At 34.9% G+C, this 13,733-nt stretch overlaps 3 protein-coding genes across 3 annotated transcripts; all 3 read left to right on the top strand.

Moving 5' to 3' along the window:
• Positions 1–367: 367 nt before the first annotated feature.
• LOC146912968 (uncharacterized) lies at positions 368–910 on the top strand. The gene has a single exon (XM_085720824.1). It carries the CDS (start codon positions 368–370, stop codon positions 908–910), a length of 543 nt encoding a protein of 180 aa, XP_085576950.1.
• Positions 911–5,876: 4,966 nt separating this feature from the next.
• Positions 5,877–11,636, top strand: LOC146912966 (uncharacterized). The gene is made up of 2 exons (XM_085716255.1): positions 5,877–6,653; positions 10,509–11,636. The coding sequence occupies exons 1-2, from the start codon at positions 5,926–5,928 to the stop codon at positions 10,867–10,869; spliced, it is 1,089 nt and encodes a 362-aa protein (XP_085572381.1). The 5' UTR covers positions 5,877–5,925; the 3' UTR covers positions 10,870–11,636.
• LOC146912967 (uncharacterized) lies at positions 7,696–9,558 on the top strand. The gene is made up of 4 exons (XM_085717749.1): positions 7,696–7,720; positions 7,969–8,453; positions 8,530–9,255; positions 9,439–9,558. The coding sequence occupies exons 1-4, from the start codon at positions 7,696–7,698 to the stop codon at positions 9,556–9,558; spliced, it is 1,356 nt and encodes a 451-aa protein (XP_085573875.1).
• Positions 11,637–13,733: the final 2,097 nt, after the last annotated feature.

Genomic DNA, 13,733 nt, shown 5'->3' with positions numbered 1-13,733 from the left:
TTTAAATTCTCTATCCCTTGTCTCCAAACAGTTCCTCTCTATCACCAACCGTCTCCTATTCTCGCTGTTTGTCTCGGATCAAACACGCCCTTTCCTTGATCGCCTTTTTGAAAGGTTCACAAACCTCAATTCCCTCAACCTCTCGCGTAAAATTCCCACTGATGCAATCCACTCTTTGATATCCAAGTTTCGATGTTTACAACATTTGGATCTTGAATGCTATTATGATCTGAATGATAAACATGTTGCCTGGTTATCTTTGTTTCTTGTTGATTTGGTGTCTATAAACCTTAGTTATTGTTCGGACCTCACAGAATTATCCTTGTTTTCACTTGTTAGAAATTGTCCTTCACTTAGTGTGATCAAAATGGAAGATACGGCTATTGGGAAAGAGATGTTAGAGAATAATGATTCTTTGAGAGATATTGGTGTATACCCTCAATTAAAGTCTCTCTCTTTGGCTGACAATAGGTTGTCAAGTGTCGAAAAATTCAAAATGTTCGGTTCTTCTTTCCCCAATTTGGAGTCGCTTGATTTTAAAAGTTGTCATTGGAGGATATCTATAAATATCTGGCAAGTTATAAAGAGATTTGATGTGATAACACATTTGTACTTAAACGGATGTAATGCAGATGTGGACATATTTGAAATGAACTTTGTACTTCCCAAGCTACAGGTGTTGAACTTGTCAAATACAAGAGTTAATGATGAAACACTCTATGCGATCTCAAAGATTTGTCCTGGGCTTTTGAAACTATCACTTATAGGTTGTTACGATGTCACGGAGAAAGGAGTGAAAGATGTCGTGGAAAACTGCAAACAACTGACAAGGATTGAAGTGCCAGAAACAACTGAAATTTTGGAACTCTCCATGGATCCCTTCTATGCTAGTGTTCTGATATTGACATGATCATTGTAAGAAATTATTTTAATATTTACTTCTCTACGAAATTATTTTTTAAAATTGTCAACTTACAAAGGTGCATTCTGTTGTTTTTGTTGTTGTTGTTTATATTGAGAATTCATAACTGAAGTATATTGGGGTGGGAGTAAAATTCTATATTGAATTCAAATAAATGTGAAACAAAAATGGTATGAAGTTCATTAGTTATTATATTGGCTAATTAGAACAATGATTCCGCATCATGATAGAACTTAAATCGTGATAGAACTTAAATCATGAGCCACATAATTTTGGAAGCTAATATAAGCAAGTAATATAGACAATTAATATCTATTTCTCAGTAAAATGAAAAGTACTTCTATTTCTCAGTAACTTGTCCATCTAAAGTTTCTTAGATTTTCACTTCCTTTTACTTGTTTTTTACCATATGTATATTCCTCCAACTGTATCCATCATATGATCTTCTTCTAAATTGATATAATCTGATTGTAACTACTCTTGTGGTTATTATGTTCAATAGCAGAATTATTCCCTGCTGGGGGTGAAACTCTGCATATATTACTTTTAAATTGCTTTGTGAGATACAAACGCTAATAAAACTAGCTGGCACGAAAGCTTTGAATCGCTGACAATTGCTCAAATATGAGTAGAAACTGAACATGGGCATGTTTCAAATCAGATTTTGCTGTCTTTTTCCTTACCCTCTTCAATAGTTCTTTAGAAGGAAACACCAAATTGCTCATCTAGAAACTCAATGGATAGAATTAGTGACTTAGAACCTCGTGTATGTTGTGCAATCACACGTTACATGATGAGTTTCTATTGTACATACACTTAACGTATCATATCTGTTAATTGTAAAATTTGTGCAATTTCAAGCTACATGTTAAATGATGGGTTATTATTCTATACCCACATGTGGTATGGTTCAATTTATGCAATATATTAATTGTAGCAACAAATAAAAAACAAAATGATGAGTGCACACGCATATATTGTAGCAGCCCTGAGATTGGCACATTCTTTATTATAACTGCAGTCCATGGCATGCCACAATGATTTAAAATTATGGCATACTTAAATGGATATTTAGCAACCATTTGGAAAACCTAACATTAACTCCCTCAACCACATGATTTGGACAAATGGGAGCTCATCCATACACTTCTCTTGAAGAGGAAGAACTAAAATTCCACACAACAGAAAAATAGCAGATAATGAGAAGAGCCTAGAAGTACAACTGCACGAAGAAGTTATGAGAAGTAAACCAGAAATATTAACGTTGCATCCCCTAGTCGATGGCTATTGCATTCTAGAATCGTTTCGCCCTATAATCCTTATTAGTATGATTTGAAGAATGTCGGCTTGATGGAACTGTGTGAAAAGTGAATATCACAAGGAGCCATTATTTAATGTCAACGGTGAAGAGATATATGCGAGCATCAAGATGTGTACATGATGGCGGGGAAACGTGAATTAGAAGCTCACACGAATTCGTAAGTGATTAAAGTGTGAAGTAATTACTCCTAGAATCCTATCAATTAAAAATCTATCAACTACAAATTTGGAGAAATATGAGATATGTTCTGCTTCACATTCTAAGACTATATACTCTTTTCAGAAAACATTTACTTCTCCCAAGTTTTCAAATTCACTAATTTTAATTTTTTTTAAGGATGAAATTCATTGCATTTCAATTTCATTAGCTAACAATTTTCAGATACATGACGTTACACAAGAATAAATGTGGAGGCTAGGATTATATGGGGCTACCTGAATAACTAGTGAGCACCCTATTAGCTTAACTAGAATAGTTTCGCCCTATAATCCTTATTCACATGAATTGAAGAATGTCGGCTTCATGAAACCGTGCGAAAAAAAAATATGTCACAAGGAGCCATTATTTTATGTCAATTATGAAAAGATATATGTGATGACAGTCCGTCATATCACATTTTTAGAGTCTTTTTAAATAAGTTTTAATTGTATTTTTATTAGTTTAGTAGTTAATTTAATGTCCTTTTAAATAAAATGTCATGTCCTTGTTTATTGAGTCAAGTAGTGTATTGTTACTATTATTGAGAAACAACTAATATTTTGCCACTATTGTGCCACTGGTCTACCCTAAGAAGAAAGAGAGGTATGAATATAAATATAATTATGCATAATTAAATAACAATGGGCTTTGACCAAGTGAGAGGGTTGACGCGAATTGGAAGAAAGTAAGGCTGCCGCACAACAAAAAGGAAAGAGCCACACGTTTTGGGAGAGTTCTTTTTGTACAGGAGCTACACAACAGCAAAAGAGGAGGGTCACGTTCTTCATGTACAGGTAGCACATTTTTTGGGAGAATTTTGGTTTGACATTTCTAGAGAAACACAAAGCAAGGTAGTTAGGAGTAGATTCAACCCAAGATTTGTTGAGACATCATAGATCTAGGCATTGAATCTTCATCTTTTCTTCATCCTTTGCAAAGCTATCATAGATATATGTAGTTACATATACTCTTGTGGTTATTCAAACAAGCTATTATGTAATCTTTTGATCTTTTAATATATGGTTGTAGTTATTTATTCAATATTGTTGTTATTCTTGCATTTAATGTTTTATTGAGATTTAAAATGATATGGACACATACTTTTGAATCTAGAAATAGAATAACAATCTATCTTAAGTTATCACTCTAGACATGGATGTTAATATTTGATAATCACTTTTAATCTAGAACTTAATGCTTTTGGGTCATTTAATCGGTTGTGAAATCGTCGATTAAACGATCCAATCGACTTTATGATCGTTTAAATGTTTGGGAAATCGATATTTAAACGATCCCTTAGAAATAACGATATCATTTGGACACGAATGATATTGTCGAGTGATTGTGATAATATCGTTTAAAAAGCTAGAATCCGTTATTTGATCGAAAGATTGCAGTTGTTACGCTTGGTTGAGTGTCTCTGACCCCAAGCGAAATGGTCATATCTCTTCTCTATTTATTTTATGTCAAATAGTTTATATAGTTTACACAGACACACATTTTAAATTCATACACTTTGAACAATATTGATTGTTGAATGGCTTGAATATCGCGCTAGTCCCTGTGGAGACGATATACACAAAAATACTTACTTTTGATTGATAGAAAAACTTGAACCATTCCTTGTCCTCAAGGAATTTACTTCTAAAATTGACAATCGACAGTAAAATAACAATTACCTAACCAAGTAGTAGTACCCAAAAGTTCATCTCCCTCTAGCCAATGATGAACTAGTTTGACTTTCATGCATCCACCATTCACAACTCCACGCAACAATATGACAAGGGTTCGCACTCAATCAACGTGCATGTCTACATATTACCATACGCTTGAAAAGTTTCTAAACGTCAATCAAAATCAATGTCATTACACACTTTGAGGTCTTGCACGGTTAAAACGGGGCTTAGGTAAAGGTGGGATAATATTTGGATAATAAGTAGGCTACATAAAATTTGAATTAGGCACTCCTACGAAAATTAAAGCAAAGATTCAACCCCTCATTCACCCTTTGAAACAACAATTGTAAAGGTACTAGAGATTATTTGTAACTATCGGGACAATCGAGTTTGAAATTACTCAAATTTTTCATTGTTTGTCCCATTTCTCTTTTCATTTTATTTTTCTCTCTGTTTTTTTTGATACACCATTTTTTGTGTATATTTTTCATGCTTTGTTCTTTGTTATCTAGTACCCCACCCCAAACTTAGTTGGTTGCAAATTCCAAAAGCAACCCCAAACTTATTGTTTAGCAACACCCTACTTAGCCAAACTCAAATATAACATTTTGGGTTAAATCGTAAAAGTCTCTAGGCTAAATATGTAGTTTGTCACCGAACAAAAAGATCTAAACCTACCGGCTCAATTTGGCGTTCAAAAAGGATAATTTCAAATAAAATAAGGGTAGGTTTCAAAGGCTCACATGTTTACGTTGGATTTTCGTAAACAACCGCTGGTTTACACATGGTAACTTGCAAGATCAACCAGTAAATCTTAGGACATATTGTGTTTGTTCTTGTTGTTAGAAATTCTGTGTTTTGGTGTCGAAAATATAAGAAATACAATAAAAACAATCGAATTCAATCCACTTGAACTCAATCGAACTTAACAAAGTAAAGTGCAAGAACACTTAAAGAAAAAAGGGTAAATTGCATTGATTAAATAAGAGTTGGTACACAGATTCATACATTGCAACTTGTGACTCGTTTCTCGCTTCCATACGGATACTTTGAGTGTAAGTTTGTATGATGGAATTGTGACCTGTTTTTCCTATGAAAAACTACTATTTATACTAAGTCTAGAAATAACTACACTTCTTTGAAATTCAAACTACAACTACCACAAGTCGACAGTTTTACTTATTTGAAAACAAACTTAAAATACAAACTGACTTAAAGAATAACCGTTGATAACCACCTTCGAAAACTGCTTTATCGAAGTCTTCTACCATCTTCGAACCCATATTTGCTTTCAATACAACACTCTGTTCGAATCTTCTTTAAATCTAGGTCAACTATACTTTGACCACATTTATTACAGCTAGTAAAATATATTGGCTAACAAATTGCCCCCCAGAAACGCCATTTTCGATTTCACCGAAGAAGAAAAAGACGTTTTTGAAAAAAATAACTAACATTCTCCATCGAAATGAATGATGTCAGTATTTAATTCAAAACTAATTCAAATTTCCTTTAAATACTGACCCCACAATCTTAGTTAGTGGGCCACGTTCTCTAACATTGGAAAAGACAACACTTTAATGGTAAAACTGTCAAAATAAGATCTTGACATGTGTCATGATCAAAGGTCCATATAGAAACAAACTCACCTTTACTCTTCTCACTTTTCACCATTTCATTTTCACTTTCACTGTTCCTCTTCTCCGTCAAAAATTTTCTCGAAGAAAACATTTTGAATTTTCTGCAACTTCTATCTTTAACCACGAAATCTTCACTATTCATCAAATTCTCACAAAAACACTTAAACAATGACGAACGCAGCAGGAACTTCTCATGTGAATCGCGAAGAACCCATTGATTTTACTAAAGAAATCGCCAGTGCTGCTCCTGCTTTTATGAACGAACCAGAGATCAATGAAGCTGAAAAAGCTATCTGGAAAACCCAGGTAATCATCCCTTGTACTGATACTCCACATGCATTCTTAGGCCCCATTTCTCTAGAACCTGAAACTCCAGAGATTAACTCTCTTTTCCCATGCATCGAAACTCAACCTCCTTTAATTTTCACAAAAGGTCCTTTTGACCTAAGTTTTGTAAAATCCAAAATTAGGACTGAACCAAAAACTTATCCAGAATACATTGCTTGGTTAGACAAAGTTCAAAAACAAAAGGGACAATTCTGGAAGGAGAAAGGGATTTTTGATCTCATCCAAATATCTCGATATGGTCCAAAATACCATAATGAATTGATATTTGCTGCTTTACATTTTTGGAACCCATCGAACAACAGCCTTCACTTGAAATGTGGAATGCTCACTCCTACCCTTTTAGATGTGGCTGGCCTTACTAGCTTAAAACCAACTGGATACACCTTTAATCCAGATGTTACCACCTCTCAATACTCAGTAAATTTCGATAGCCCTGCCTATGGTTTGTTTATAGCTAACAACCATGATACCGAATGTGCTGAAGTATCTGCAGATGAACATGTAGCTTTCTTGACCTACTGGTTATCTATGCATGTTTTTTGCTCAAGGTCAGTACAAGTCCCTAAGAAATTCATGTGTCTAGCTAGTCAATTACATGAAGGAACAGATATCTGTTTAAGCAAACTGATTCTAGGTTCTTTGTATGAAACCCTTAACCATACAACTAATAATCTTAGAGATTATCCCCAAACTGGTGGGAATTTAGTTGTATCAGGACCCATATGGTTGTTCCAACTATGGCTTTTAGCCATTTTTGGATCAAAACTTGCTTCGATCCTACCTTCCTCTTACACATCAGCATACTCAGACAAGACCACTGAAGGTATAGGCTTAGCTATGTTTCACCCCGATGGGAATAAGTCTTCACAACAACTTTTTGAGAATGCTTATGAAACCCTGCTTGATTGTCCCATTTTCACCCCTATGATGGCACCATTTACCACTAGGAAATATGGACCTAACTGGTTCAAAGAGGACTTTCCCACTACTTCGAAAGCAGCCAACAAAACAGAAATCAATGCTATATGGGAAGCTTATTTGACCCCTACCTATCTATCTAGCAGACTTACACCTGGTAGTCCTTATGGAGTATATGGTTATCAACCTAACCATGTAGCTAGACAGTTTGGTATGGTTCAATCGAAACCCAGCTCTTTGTTCAAAAGTATAAGTGAATGGAAAATTCCTCTGATCGAACCTGTGTGGAAATCCATAATTCAAGCCAGGAAAACAACTGTGTTCGAGCCTACATATTTCTCAACATCATTTGCATGCTCTGAAGCATTCTTTCGATGGTGGCGAAATTATTACACACGCCAATCCAATCGAGGGAATCCTGATGAATTGCTGCCTCAACTGACCAGTACTTTTCACACTTTGCAGAACAAAGACAAGAAGACTAGAGGTACGCACATTAAAGAAATTCAGCAATTTCAAAGATATTATCAAACAACATATGACCCTTTACATCCAAAGAGGACAGTATATTATGCTGCTCAAACTCTGAGAGATAAAGTTCGAGAAAAAATTCCAGAAACAATTTTTCCCCCTGGAACACCCAATAAATATCTTTATGTTTTAGAAAAGAAAATGAAACTAGCAAAACTTCCATCTTGTAATCTTGCTTTGGCCTTTAGGCCACCATACCCAAAATGGTTACTTTATAATTTCAAATTCCCACAAAATAATTTAGTAACCTATGCTAAATGCCATTTATACCAATATAATGGTGAACTTGGCTATGAATTATCCCAAGTTCGAATCGAAACTCCCAGTATCATGGGTATGATTTTTCTTTCACTAAAATATATTAATACTATTTTTAGAAGAAATAGTACTTATCTGTATAATCACATATTTCAGCTTTGCCTTTAACTCCAGGAGAAGCAAAGCTCGATGATGCCAGCACCCAGAACACTTCGAAAAGCAAGTCTGACAAGAAGAAAAAGAAAGCTTCCCAAACTAAAGAAGTTGAATCGAAGAAATCTGAGACTGCATCAAAGGAACCTTCTAAATCAAAGGAACCCAAAGTGAAAACAACTTCATCAAAAAGATCTTCTAGATCAAAGAACAAGAAAGAACAAGCAACTGTCGATCTCTCTGATGATGATAGCGAGGTGGAGATAACTAAAGAACAGATTGAAGCTTCCAAAGTAACACTTCCCAAAGTCCATACTGAAGGAAGAAGGAAAAGAAAACAAGAACAAATTTCACTTGTCCAAGAAAAGGAAGTCGAAGTGGAAGCTTCTGAAGGTTCTCCCCCCATCTCACCATCTAAACCATTCAAACGTCTTCGAAAGACTTCTCATTCTAGTGCTCATTCACATGTTGGTGATAATGGTTCGAAGGTATTTTATCAAAACCATATTTTATACGCAATGTTTTTAAGTATCTTGTTTTAAGCATTGATCTTATTCTTTTTAGGGTATCGAACAAGAACAAACTAATCCATCACAACATGGGCAAGTTCTTCCTTCTTCGAAGACCACTTCACCAATTGCTGAAGACAAAGAAGATGAGCATGATGATGCTAGCAGTCCAGAAGGTCTTAAAGTGGATCCTCCTCAACAACAACAAACAGAAACACCCACTGATGACTTGGTAAATGATGAATCACTCAACAATGATCAATCTTATTCTGCACCCACCCTTGGAGATAATGTATCAAACTTTGCTACTGAAGATACAAACATAACTACTCGACAAAATGCTCCTGGTGATGCAGAAATGATTGCTCAACAAGATACCCCTATGATCGATCTAGAAGAAATCGATCGATTGGCCAAAGATGATCCTTTCAATGCCTTTGCCTTGATAGCTAAGAGTAATACTCTTTTCTCAACTAGCACTGGCCAAACTTCTGATTCATCCAAGGGAAATCCCTCTGAGACTTCAAAGAACAACCTGCTAGCAGAATTTCAAAAGAAGATCATCGAAGCCAACTTGCTAGAGTTGATTGAAAAAGATGCTGGAGCTCTTGCTGAAATCAGGAGTTTATTTGAAAAACTTGGTGCTCTCCCAACTGGTTGGAAATTTCGAAACCTGTTTAATTATCTTGAACCAATGTTGGAGAGTGTTAATCAAAACTTCCAGAAGAGGAAAACTGATCAAGCTCAAATGGCAGAGAAGAAAGCGCATCATGATCAAATTGTGATCGAACTGTCATCCTTCCAAGAGAAATTTAAAACTCTTCAGCAAGAAAGAAACAATGCGAAGCAGCAAGTGGTTGACATCGATGCCAAAATTAAAGAACTGGAAGCTCAAAAAGCTGAAATTTTGGCTAAGGATGAAGCCAGAAATCGAGAAGCCAATGAAGCTATTAACAAATTCAAGCTCTCCAAGGAACTAGAGTCTACCATTGCTCAACTTGCAAGTGACAACCATGCTCTCGATACTCAACTGGCTGAATACAAGAGCCAAATCGAGAAACTCATCTCATCATTTGAGATTTAGTTCTGTTTCCATTTTATTCTCTAAGACTTTTATTTTATTTCAGCCTTATCGAATATCTTGGTCTGTAATGTCTTTATAACAATCTGTGAACCATTTTCTATTTCGAACGACAATTTCTTTTCAATCATCGAAATTCCTTTCTTATTTTCTTATATCGAATTTAAATTTTATTTAAATCCAAATAAGATTGGAACAATTTCCAAGACATTTTAATGACGAGGAAACAAAAAAGTAACTTTTTTGTTTAACCCAACAAGTTAAACTTGCCTAGGAAGTTGAAAAGGAATAAAACAAATAAATGACCTTTTAACACAAATTAATCCTTTTTTTTTTAAAAAAAAAAAAACCTTTAAAACTTCCCTCAGGTTACGAAGTTAAGTAACCATTGGCCATCGGAATAACTGTTCCCACGTGTCATCATCTTCAAAGCAAGAAGAACCGTTTGATTGAGCCACTTCTTTCAACTTCCCTCCACTATAAATATGATTTTCCTTTTTATAAAAATCACTCTTTTCTTTGTTTCGTCTTCGTCTGAAAAATCCTTCTTACTCAAAGCTTTTTCTTTCTTAAATCATCATGACCACCATTGATAATCTGAGTGATGATCTTTTAGTCAAGATTGCTGCAAAGATTGCTGCTCAAAGCAGGAAAGATCTTTTCGCTTTTCGCCATACCAATAGCAGGCATTGGCGCGTCAGTGAGGATTCTGAAGTTTCTAGGGCTTTTGGAAATGATGTCCTCTACTTCTTCTACGACCCCAATGAATGGTACAACAATGCTATGGTGGCTCATTCTAAGTTTGCTTTTAAACTTAGACTCTGGAATCATGGCAACGCCATGTTCTGTATTCTTCGAAGCACTCAACACATGTTGGATGCTAATCCAAACATTGAAGAAATAAAACGCCTCCTTACTACTGCTATCAACGCCACTGGCTCTCTGAGTGCAAGGTACTACCTTCTTCTCATCAATGCGCTCTCCATGCCTATGCCAGAAAACATCCTCGAAAACTTCGAAGATCTTGCATGGACACATCGATTGGCAGAATTTCGAAGCGACATTTTGGGAGGAACTTCAACTTATCGATTTCGCTGTCCTTGGTGGAATAGGCCCATGCCTATTTGGCTTACTAGGCGTCGTTTTTGCAACAACTACCACAACTGTGCAGGAGATGGGAGAATTGGAGGTTGGTATTCACTTCTACCTGGGCCAGATCATGAATACTACTTGGTCAATGCTTGCTTCAAGTGTCGTCTCGATACAGAAATTCGCTGGTTTCTCGATCGTTTTGGGATTGTAACTGAATGGTGAAAACCATCTTTAAATGCTTTTAGTCTTTAAGTACTTTGTGTTTTCTTTTGTAATGGTTTTTCCATTTTAAGCATTTCGATGTAACCAGCCCATCAGTTGGCATTTTTAAATTAATGCCAAGTTTTTATTTCGAATCAAATTACTCTTGTGTAATTTTAATTTCTTGTAACATCGGTTTATATTTTTTCAAATATTTACCGTTTATGCGTATAATTCTCTGATCTTCTTGTAATTCTTCGATCTCATACGCATTATTCGAAAAAACTCTTAGAATTTTCCATGGTCCTTCCCAACTAGGAGACCATTTTCCTAAACATCGATCCTTTTTATCCATCGGCAAGATAACTTTCCAAACTAAGTCCCCTTGCAGGAATAATTTCGATTTAACTCTTTTGTTATAGGCTTTTGCTATTCTTTCTTTTTGCTTTGTAAGCACTTCTAAAGCCATTAATCTTTCTTCATCAATATCTACTAATTCATCCAACATCATATCCAAATATTGATTTGTTGGAATTTCGATTTGTCTTTGAATTCGAGTAGATTGAAGTAAGATTTCTGTTGGCAATACAGCATCATGGCCAAATGTTAATCGAAAAGGAGTAGTATTTATAGATTCTTTAGGAGAAGTTCGAACTGCCCATAAAGCTTCATAAAGAAACTCATGCCATTCTTTGGGTTTTTTCTTTTGGCTAGCTTTTCTTTTGATTATAGTAATCAAATTCTTATTTGCTGCTTCTACCTGACCATTTGCCTGAGCATAATATGGTGTTGAAGTCAACAACTTATATCATATTTCTTCAGCAAATTTTACCATCTTTCGACCAGTAAATACAGATCCTTGATCCGTAGTAATAGTTTCTGGTATGCCAAATCTATAAATAATAAATTTTTGAATGAAGTTTATAACTTCATCTTGAGTAACATCTTTTAGTGGAACAGCTTCTATCCATTTAGTGAAATAATCTATTCCAACCAAAATATATTTGTAGCCTTTGGATGACTTAGGTTTGATTTCCCCAATTACATCTAAAGCCCATCCTCTGAATGGCCAAGGTTTCACTATTGAATGTAATTCACTAGCTGGTACTTTTTGAATTCCAGCATGTTCTTGACATTCTTTACAACCTTTAGCAAAATTTATGCAATCTTTTAACATGGTTGGCCAATAAACACCTTGTCGAAACAAAAGCCATTTTATTTTATGGCCTGCTTGATGTGTACCACAAGCACCACTATGAGTATTCGATACAGCCAAATATGCTTCTGCTTCACTAAGGCATTTAAGTAAAACTCCTTCTGGAGTCTTTTTAAATAATTCATTGCCTATTATCACATAACTCAAGGCTCTATACTTGACTTTCCTACAAGTTGTGCCATCTGGATCTTCCAAAAAATTGACTATGGGTTTTCGCCAATCATTATCATCCAAATTGTTAATGACCAAAATTTCAGAAAATTTTTCACTCTGAAGGTATCCTTGAGATGCTTCCATGCCCCCAAGTTTTGGTCTTAACAATTTGTTAGGCACAATGTCTATCGAATTACGCTTTGTTTTAATTTCAATAACCTCTTGCTCTTGTTCCTTCGAAAGTTTGTACCCAGAAGCCAATTGAGCTAAATCATTAGCTTCTTGATTTTCTGCTCTAGGAACATGTTGAACTTCAATTTGAGCAAAATGTTTAAGTAATGCATTAACTATAGTGTAATACATTATCAAAGTTTCTTTGAGGCATTTATATTCTTTTGTTATTTGCTTTATTACTAATTCAGAATCACCTCTAATGATTAAACATTTCGCCCCCAGTTCGAGCAAAATCTCTAAACCATTTATTAAGGCTTCATATTCTGCCTCATTATTCGAACAATATTGGCTAATTCGAAATTTATATTTGGTTACCTCATTTGTTGGTGAAACAATAACTATACCTATTCCAGAACCATTTTTATGACTAGACCCGTCGAAATATAATGTCCATGGAAATGTTTCGATGCCCCCAGTCACAGGTTCTTCAATGGAATGATCAGCAATAAAGTCAGCCACTATTTGGCCTTTCACAGTTTTCAAAGATTGATAAGTTAAAGAATATTCTGTGAGTGCCAAAGCCCATTTACCAACTCTACTATGCAGAATAGGTTTAGATAACATGTGCTTAATAATATCGAAATGGGAATAAACATAAACATCAAAAGGCTTTATATAATGCTTAAGTTTCATACATGAAAAATATAAACAAAGACATAATTTCTCACTAGGATGATATCTTGTTTCAACATCACTTAAAACTCTACTAAGATAATAAATGGCTCTTTCTACACCATTTTCATCCTCTTGTGCTAACATACTCCCTATAGTTCTTTCAGATGATGCTATGTATAACTTCATCTTTTTGTCTTTCAACAAAGGTGAAAGAATAGGAGGATTAGATAAATATGACTTTATGTCTTCAAATGCCTTTTGGTGTTCAGGCTCCCATCTAAAAATTTCCTCTTTCTTTAATCGAAGTAATGACGAGAATGCTTGCGCTCTGCCACTTAGATTAGATATAAATCTTCTGAGGAAATTTATTTTGCCTAATAAAGACTGCAACTCTTTTTTGGTAGAGGGTGCTTTAGCCTCCATTATAGCTTTAGTCTTATTTTGATTGATTTCGATGCCCTTTTTATGGACAACAAATCCTAAAAAATCACCTGCACAAACACCAAACGCACAATTTAATGGATTCATTTTTAATCCATATTGTCTCATCCTTTCGAATGATAAACGTAAATGTTCTAAGTGTTTGTTTTCAGAAGATGATTTCACAACAATATCATCAATGTAAATTTGCATAAAATCTTCAATAAAATCATGAAACATTGAATTC

Source organism: Medicago sativa, chromosome 6, assembly GCF_051527215.1.
Source record: "Medicago sativa cultivar Bolivia chromosome 6, Bolivia_mono, whole genome shotgun sequence".
Taxonomy (NCBI): Eukaryota; Viridiplantae; Streptophyta; class Magnoliopsida; order Fabales; family Fabaceae; genus Medicago; species Medicago sativa.
Note: the sequence above shows the minus strand (reverse complement) of the source record. Positions and strands in the feature narration are given on the sequence as shown.